This window comes from Orycteropus afer, unplaced genomic scaffold (genome assembly GCF_000298275.1).
Source record: "Orycteropus afer afer isolate SDZICR_OR568_19922 unplaced genomic scaffold, OryAfe1.0 scaffold00020, whole genome shotgun sequence".
Classification (NCBI taxonomy): domain Eukaryota; kingdom Metazoa; phylum Chordata; class Mammalia; order Tubulidentata; family Orycteropodidae; genus Orycteropus; species Orycteropus afer.
In genome coordinates this window covers 6,544,092-6,553,105 of record NW_006921607.1, presented here as the reverse complement: position 1 = coordinate 6,553,105, position 9,014 = coordinate 6,544,092, and the positions used below count along the sequence as shown (strand labels likewise).

At 53.2% G+C, this 9,014-nt stretch overlaps 1 protein-coding gene across 1 annotated transcript in view; it reads right to left on the bottom strand.

The window, feature by feature from the left end:
- Positions 1–6,404, bottom strand: part of LOC103191693 — a 6,638-nt gene extending 234 nt beyond the window's left edge. The window contains exons 1-3 of the mRNA XM_007934524.1: positions 6,311–6,404; positions 5,168–5,332; positions 795–934 (exon numbers count right to left, since the gene is read on the bottom strand). Of these exons, the coding sequence (XP_007932715.1) occupies positions 795–934; positions 5,168–5,332; positions 6,311–6,404 (399 nt within the window). The remainder of the gene's footprint in view (positions 1–794; positions 935–5,167; positions 5,333–6,310) is intronic.
- Positions 6,405–9,014: the final 2,610 nt, after the last annotated feature.

Here is a 9,014-nt window from a genome sequence, read left to right as displayed (position 1 = left end):
GGACCCTGGGTCTTCAGACACAGAGTTTCTGCCCTGAAGCGCTCCCTTGACCTACCCATCACCCCACCAGACTCCTTCCTAAAGCATCACTCGAGGGACCGCTGGGTTCTGAGCCCAGATCCACCTTAGACTTTGCCGTGGACCTAGGCCAAGGTCCTTCTCCTCTCTAAGCCTGTCTCCTCACCTACCTCCGTGACCCAGTGGTATTAGGACCACTGATTTGAAGTCTGCCTGCATCCAAATCCCAGCTCCACCACTCCCTTGCTGTGTGACCTTGAGCAAGTCACCTCACCCCTCTGAACCTCAGTTTCCATATCTGTTCTGGTGCTGTAGTGCCTAAGGCATTTGACTACTAACCAGAAGGTTGGCAGTTCAAACCCACCAGCCACTCTGCAGAACGAAGACTGGGCAATCTACTTCTGTAAAGATTTACTGCCTCAGAAACCCAAAGGGGGTCGCTATGAGTCAGAATTGACTCGATGGCAGTGAGGTTGTTTGGTGTTTTTTTTTTTTTTGGGGGGGTATCTGTTAAGGTTGTGGGGATCCAGTGTGATAGCATTTGTAAAGCAACTGGCACAATGCTTGGCAGATAATAAGTGCCCAATGCAAGGTAGCTACTATGATTAAAACCACTGACTTTGTTCTGTTCACTGTAGGGTCCAAGGTAAGATTGTTTCTTCCGCTTCCTGAGAGGGTTGAGGTCAGATGGATGCCAGCATGATTCTCTTGAGAGCTTGGCTGGTGGCTGTGGCCACAGGGGCATGGCCCAGGTCTGCAGCCATGTTAGGCATCACCCACTCACCATAGACCCGTTGCCACCAAATCAGCAGAGCTGTGAATCCAAAGAAGAAGAAGACACCGCCCATCACTGTCTTCCACTCGTTGGAGCGACGGTTCATCTCTGCAAAGGTCTCGTGGAACTGGAGCCGGTACACTGGAGACGGGGTGGGGGAAGAGGCATCAGGTGCATCTGCCCCAGGGACCCTGAGCCAACTCGTGCCCAGGGAATCCCTGGCCTTCCTCTCCCCATAGCAGACGCAGGGCATTCAACGGGGGATCTTGGAACCAGTCCCCCATGGATAACAAGGAATGGCTGTACAAACTTCAGGGGAACAAGGACTCTGTTTACTGGTATATTCCTAGAACAGTGCTTGGTGCTTCCAGTCAATATTTCTAGAATGAATGGATGAACAAATGTCCTACTAGAGATTCTTAGAGAAATCAAGTAGGGCCACTATCCTCAAAGAGATTGGCTTCAGGACAACAGGCATTCTAGGCCAAAGGAACAGCTTGTGCAAAGGCCCTGAGGCAGGAAAGGGTGTGGCACATTCAAGGAACGGGGTGGAAAAAAGTAAAGCTGGAGTTTGGGGCAGTTTTCTCAGGGAAGGTGGGTGGGGATGAAGGTGGGAGGGCACTCATGAGGAAAGATGTGGGGAGGGTATGGTAAGCACAGGGCCTGTTTGGAGAACAGCAAGGAACCTGGAGTTGCTGGGCAGAGGGGACAGAACTTGAAAGCCCCTGAATGTCAGAACCAGGGGTCCAAACCTTAAGCTGTGCCAATTTGGAGGCTGTAGCCTTGGAACAAGGAGTCCTGGTGGTACACTGGTTAAGCAATTGGCTGCTAACCAAAAGGTCAGCAGTTTGAATCCACTGGTTGCTCTACCAGAGAGAGACGCAGCAGTCTGCTTCTGTAAAGATGACAGCCTTGGAAAGCCTATGAGGCTGTTCTGCTCTGTCCCACAGGGTCACTATGGGCAGAATTGAATCGGTAACAATAGGCTTGGTGGTGGTATTTTTCTGTGGCTTTGAAATGTTTTCTTGGAGGACACTCCCTGTCCCTGCCACCCTCTGCATTTGTCCTAATCTTTAAGGCCTGGCCCCAGTAGCGTCACTAAAGGAGTGCGAGGGATGCCAATTGCACCCCCTGACACTGACAGCGAGGGTGACACCAAATGGCCCCAGGGCTCATGGCAATGGGCAGGCTGGCCCTGCAGCGGGAGGAACCACAAGGCAATGGTGTCACTAAGTTCGGTGTCACCCATCACCCAGCGCTGTAACTCGTCATCACTCCATACCCCACCCCTCACCCGTCACCCACCAGTCAGGGTGTGGGTGGGTGGGGTGAAACACCCACCACTGGGCAGAGAGAGGGGTCTCCACCTTGGCCAATGGGAGAGGGGGAGGAGCTTTGGGGAGCCGTTCAGGTGGAGGGGTGCTCAGCCCTGCACAGGGGTGGCACCATGAGTTACCAAACTGGGTGACATCAATCCTAGTGATACCACTGCCTGGCCCCAGCTCCACCTCCTCCAAGAAGCCTGCCTGGATAGCCCCATTTGTCAGAGAATCACTTCCTCCACTGAGCTCCTACCAGAATAGTCAGTCTCTCAAAATGTCTGTGGCTTGGCTGCTTCAGAGCCATGAGCCCCTCACCCGTCTGAGAGCCACCTACCTAATCTCATATGCTCTGGAGTCAGACTGACCATGGGGCTAGTCCTGGCCCCATCACTGCTAGGCTCTGAGCACTTGGGGCAAGTCACTTCAGTTTCTGCGCTTCAGTTTCCTCATCTGTGAAATGGGAAAATGCCTACCCCAGAGGCCCGATGGGAGATGAAGTGGAATCAGGTCATGTGCTTGGCACAGTTCCTGGGACCTTAATCAGCTCTGAATACATAGCACCCACTGCCATCAAGTCGATTCAGACTCACAACAACCCCCATTGGGTTTCCGAGGTGGTAAATCTTTACAGAAGTAGATTGCCCAGTCTTGCTTCTGTGGAGTGGCTGGTGGGTCTGAACCGCCAACCTTCTGGTCAGCAGTCAGATGCCTTAGGCACTGTGCTACCAGAGCTCCTTGAATACATAGTGGCTGATATTATTATTATTATTATTATTATTGCCCTAAAACTACAACCTCACTCCCTTCCCTGCTTGGTTATTACTCTGGGACAGGCCTCTACCACCTCTCACCTGGACCAGCCTGCCCCACTGACCCTCCTGTTTGTCCCTCCATCCATCCAGTAGCCCAGAAGGTGCCTTCTCCAAACACCTGGGTTCAAACCCAACAAACTGAGGCTTAAGGAAAGAAGGTCTGGTTTTCTCGCATGAGAAGCTGGAGGTAGGACGTCCAGGACAGACACAGCTGCTCAGCAGTGCCACCTTAGTTTTTAGACCATGATTACTGTCAAGTGAAATGACAACATGCAGAAGAGAGAGTGAGGGGGCTGCTGTAATGGGAGGGATGGCACGGAACTACACACAGTACTGCTACCTGCACACACTCTAGACTCTATGGAATAATGCATAGGAACCTGTCACAGGGGACTAGGTGGAAGGGAGACGGATTTTTCCCTCTATTCCTTTTTAAACGTTACCTTATCCGTGTAATCGTTTCTCAGAACATTAAATAAATATGAAAATAAATAACTAAACTAAAAAGTCAAAGTGGGCAACAGAATTCCTTGGGGACAGGAACTGTCTTTGGTTTGAGCAAGATCCCCCTGGAGGTAGTTCGGTGTGAAACCATGAGGTCAACCAGTAGAAACCAAAAAAACCAAACTCACTGCATCAAGTCAATTCTGACTCACAGCGGCTCCTCCCTGGGTTTCTGAGGTGGTATCTCCACGGAAGTAGATTGCCCAGTCTTCCTTCCGAGGAGTGGCTGGTCAGTTTGAACCACCAGCCATCTGGTCAACCAGTAGAAGGCATTTGAAACTCCCCGGAGGGCAGGAGGCATCGGTGTGAGCATGGAGAAGGGAACATGTGGGGTGGAGGTGGGGGACAGTGAGGAAGCCCACCCAGCAGGGGATGGGGTCAAGGGCCAAAGCCCTGCTCTGTCCAATGGTCAAAGTTAAGTTGTTTGCTGAGCTCTGAGGCTTCACTGGAACTCACGAAGCAGCCCACCCAGTTTCCAGTCCATCTTTAGTCTCTAAAGATGTAATCCCTGGATCCAGGTTGTATGGGTTCAAATCTGGCATTCACCACTCTCTGGTTGTGCTACCATTCACAAGTGACTGCATCTCTCTGAGCCTCAGTTTCCTCAACTGTGAGATGGGGCTAGTGGCAGTGCCCACCTCCACAGCAGCGTGTGCTACATGGTAAGTGCACAGGAAACACTAAGGATTGTGCTTAATACCATCTTGCTTTGTGTGTGTGTGTGACTTTGGTGAAATGAAATAAGGGCAGTAGTGTCCATTTCTGAAGTGGAGGAAGAGAGAGAATAAGATGCTAGAGAGAGCTGAGAGGAAGGCAAAGACTGAGGGAGAAAGGCAAGGAGGAACCCGGCTTGCTCACGACCATGCTCCCAGAGCCTGGCATTGAAGCAGGCGCTCAGTAGGTTGTTGAGTGAATAAATGGAAGAATCATGAGCATCTATCCCCCACAGAATCCCCTGAGATACTGGAGATCAGGCTGGACCCAAGGCTCCAGACATCAAAGGGTCCTCCCAGGGACATTTCTGCTGGGCAGGACTTGGGGACCGAATCCCTCTCAACCCCCAGGATCAGGTTCCTGTCCTCCACCCACCTCACCTGCCTCCCTCTGCTCCAATCCCCCCCACCACTCAATGATGCCCACAGACCACCACACTCTCTGCCCGTGCACCCTTCCCCATTCTGTTCCCATTGCCTGGCAGTACCCCCCTCCTCACCCTTGAAGGCTTGCTGGAATGTGCCCTCCTCTTTGAAGCCCACCAGGTTCCACCCCTCTCTCCTTTGGGTCCTTCACAAACCCTTGGACACACTTCATCCTAACCACATATCCTGTATTCCAGTTATGGGGTCTGTGTTGGTTTCCCCCACTGGACTGGGAGCACTCTGAAGGCAGGAACCAGGGGTGATTCACCTTTGTCCTCAGGATCACCCAGCCGTGCACAAACAGGACCTTCTGAATAGTGTTGTATGAATCAAAGAATGAATGAATGAAGAAATGAATTAACTTCACGCTTTGGATGTACATTCAAGGCGTTGGGATTCCTCCCTGCTCTACTGCTCCCTGACAGGCCCTTCTTTTCAGCCACACACAGACACTCTCTCTCACACACACACATGTACACACTTTCAAACACACAATCTCTCATAAACACACACAAGCACAATCCCTCTCTCTCTCTCTCATACACATGCACTCACAGCACCCCCACTCTCCCTGTCCAGCCCTGCCCTGAGACCTACGGGCCACCTTCTCCTCATGGGTCAGCTGGGTCCAGCTCCCCTTCTCCTTCTCCTTCAAGGCCCGCTGCTCGGCGCTGAGCTCTGTGCAGAAGGGCTCGTCCGGCATCGGATAGGAGCGCTGGGCATGGTAGCTGGTATACGGGGGCATCTTCCCCTCACTCCGGGCTGTGGGCACAAAGGAGGGAGCTGAGTCCTGGCTGCCCTCAGCACACCCTATCTCTAACCATACTATTGATAAAGAGGGCTGCATTTATTGAGCACTGCCAGCCAGGAAGGAGCTCTGATAGCATAGTGCCTAAGGCACTGGACTGCTAACCAGAAGGCTGGTGGTTCAAATCCACCAGCCACTCCTCGGAAGGAAGGTTGGGCAATCTACTTCCCTAGTGATACTGCCCCGGAAACCCAAGGAAGGGTCGCTATGAGTCGGGTCCAACTTGATGGTACATAACAACAGCAACAAGCTGGCCAGGAAGTATTCTAGGGTCTCCAGGTGTGTTCACTCCTTCTACTCTGCATCACTCTGAGCCAGGGTTCCTGACAAAACTGAGCAGCTACATGACTTGATGAAATTCACAGAGCAAGAAGTGGCAGGGCCAGGGTTATGCCCCCAAGGGCTCCCTGTGGGTCTCTGGGGTGCCCAGAACAAGGCTGGGCACCGGGAAGAGGAGGTGGTCTCCATAAATACATTAATCCACAGAAACTGCTTATCGTAGTGTGAGGCACATAGTAAGGGCTCAATAAACATTAGTATTATTATTCTCTTGAGGGTCAGGAAGGCCCTTCTATTATCTGGCTAAAGTCTCTCTTGTTTAGGCCTCTCTTCTGAGAAGCACTGACGCCATGGTTTGGAAAGGAAGATTCAGAGTCCAAGGTTCCTTCAACACCCTCTGCCTTGGGACCCAAGAGCCTTGGGGGCCTGCGGTTTGAGGGTCAGGCCTGGCGGAAGCCTGAATGGAGGGCCTGCTCTGTCTGCTCACCCTGCAGGCTCCATTTCCTGGAGGAATTTGACTCAGGCCCAAAGAGTGGAATCATGGAAAGTGGTTTTTGGGCAGGCACTGGGTGGCATGGGAGGGGCAGCCTGCAGACAGGATCCATTTGCTCCAGCCCTGGAATCTGGGTGAGAGAGGGGGGCCTAGGTCTTACCGGTGTCTCCTGGACTGTGTATCCCTCGAATTCTGAATGGCATTCCGAGTCCTTTTTTTATCAGCACCAGGCTCCAGGTGGCTCTGGACAGCATCTGGGGTGTGCATGTTCATGAGTCCTGCCCCCAGGGCTCTCTGCCCCTCACTGTGAAAACCCAAACTCTGAAACTCTCTTTCCCAGGTGTGTGTTGGGAGAGGGTGTCCGAGAAGTTCAAGGTCACCCTCATGCCCCTGATCTTTGTAATTTTCTCTGATTAACCCAAGCAAGGAGGTAGGGGTCCTAGATATTTGGACCCCCCTCCTAGTACCTCATTTCATCATCTGAGAAGTTGGGAAGGGACTGAAACTTGGGGCTGGGGACCTGGATTCTGCTTCCAGCCTGAGCGGGGGATCCCCCTCAGTTGCCGATCCCCAGAAGAAACGGTGAGAATCAAGGTAGGGAGGGAGGGGGCAAGTCCTGGAGCCACCTCTCTTCCCAGCAGGGCCATCTGCCAAGTCTCTGTCCAGAAGGTCTGGTCCCCACTCTTTCCCCCCTAATTGGCTGCCTACGTGCAGGAGAGCCCTGCTCTGCTGGATCTCGCTGGGGGGAGGGGGACAGGCTGAGCCCAGCCCCCCAACCCCAGGGAAGTCGCAGAGTCTAGCATCCTATAGGTGTGGGGAGGGAGTGTAGAGGAGGGCAGGGGCCAAACCGGGTCGGAGAGAGGGAGAGAAGCCCCCATCCGGGGAGGGAAGGGAGCATCCCTCTTCTAAAAGAGAGAGAGGCCCCCACATCTGGGAGAGAGAGGGATGCCCAGCAACTAGAGAGGACGTATACCAATTTGGGGAGAGGGAAGGGTAATCTACATTTGGGGAAAGAGACGGTGCCCCATTTGTGGATAGAGGATAAATCTTAAGGAGTCCCCAACTCTGACCGACCAGAAGCCCCCTCCTTCAGGGCAGTGACCACAGGAGCCTGCCCAGGTGGCAGAAACAGGGCCCAAGTCGCAGTCTCCACCCATCCGGGCTTGGGCAGCCGGGGGTGCTCCCACTCACCTCGTGGGCTCTGCAGGAGCGGGACAGCCACCGGAGTCTGCGGAGCGGAGCGGTAACGGAGAATCAACAGATGGCAGCCGAGGGACCTGAAGGCGGCGCTGGGCCCCGGCTCCGCCCCACAGCCTTCTCCAGGGCCGTCCCCTCTTGGGACGTCCTGCCTCCTCGGGGCGTGGGAGCGCCCAGCCGGCGTCCCTGGGGGCCACAGCCTGAGGGGAAGGACTGAAGAATGACTCCTCACCTCAGTTTCCCACCCAGGGAGGGTCCTGCCTCTGGAAACCCTCAACTGACAGCGCCCCGGGGCCAGGCCAACATTGACCATTAGCAGGAATCTTCCTGCCTCCACACCTTTGCTCACTGCTGTACCCTCCACCCTGAAATGCTTTCAGCCTTTGCAGACCCAAATCTTCCAGCTAAGGCCCAATGCCTCCTCCTCCAGAAAGCCTTCAAGAATTTGGAAGTGGCCTGTGAACTCCTGCTGAGCTTCAAACTTTTGCTGTGTGACCTTCAGCAAATAACTTAACCTCTCTGAGCTGCTGTTTTATTTTGTTTTTTTCTTTTCAATGAAAGAGAGCTACTGATAGCTCCTACTTCACAGGGCTGATGTAAAAACTGAATCAGTTAATAGAAAAGCATCAGACACATTTATCCAAGATTATTTATTACGATCTATTGCAGCTGGGAGTCCCTGGGTTGTACAAATGGTTAACACTGGTGCTCAGCTGTTAACTAAAACACTGGAAGTTCTAATCCACCCACAGGGGCCTAGGAAGAAAAGTCTGACATACACGGGGTCGCTATGATTCAGAGTAACCTTGATGGGAACTGGTACTGGTATTACAGCTGGCATTGACAGTGCTGAGTATCTGATGTTTACTGGGCTAAATGCTTGGGGATACTGAGATGTGAACAAAACCAGACAGCCCCTACCCTTACAGGGTGTACAGTCCAGTTCCAAGCAGAAAGAGTGACCTGTGCAAAGGCCCAGAGACAGGAAAACACAGGGTGTGTTCAAAGAAAGTAAGGGAGGCCAGCTTGCCCAGAGTCTAATGAAGGAGGGAAGAGCCGGGGGAACGAGGAAAGGCGGGGAGGGGCTGGACCACCGAGCAGGGCCTCATAAGCTTGAATTTTATTGCAAAGATAATAAGAGGCCACTGAAGGTAAGCAAGGGCATATGGGTCAATGGAGGAAAGGAAGGGTTCCGTAAACATGGTCTGGGATTGTTAATATACAAGAGAGATGGTGGGCTGATAGGTGAAGGTTATGGCCTCTCTGGCCTGAGGACTGGTGCTTTCTAGATCTCATGGCTCTGGGCCCATGAGGTATGAGGTATGCCCAGCTCCCACTCATCCATCAGGGTTCCCATAGCCCAGTGAAGCCATAGGGCCCAGCTCCCGCCAGTGTCTTGAGGGAGGGAGTTTAGTCCCTGGGGTAGATGAGTCTGGAAGAGCAGAAACTCGGAGGAAGGGGTTGGAGAGAACGTAGGGCAGACAGGAGGCACCTTCACTCCAGACCTCAGCAGGGACAGATGCAGCCCCAGAAAGGCAGCTTGGGAGTCTCCTGGATCTCCAAACGACCCTCAACTCCCAGAGCTAGGTGTACACACTCCATCGCCGCCACTCCTGGGCGCTGCCCTGTCCCCAAGAAGGAAATTCCAGATTTGAGGGACCCCAAGA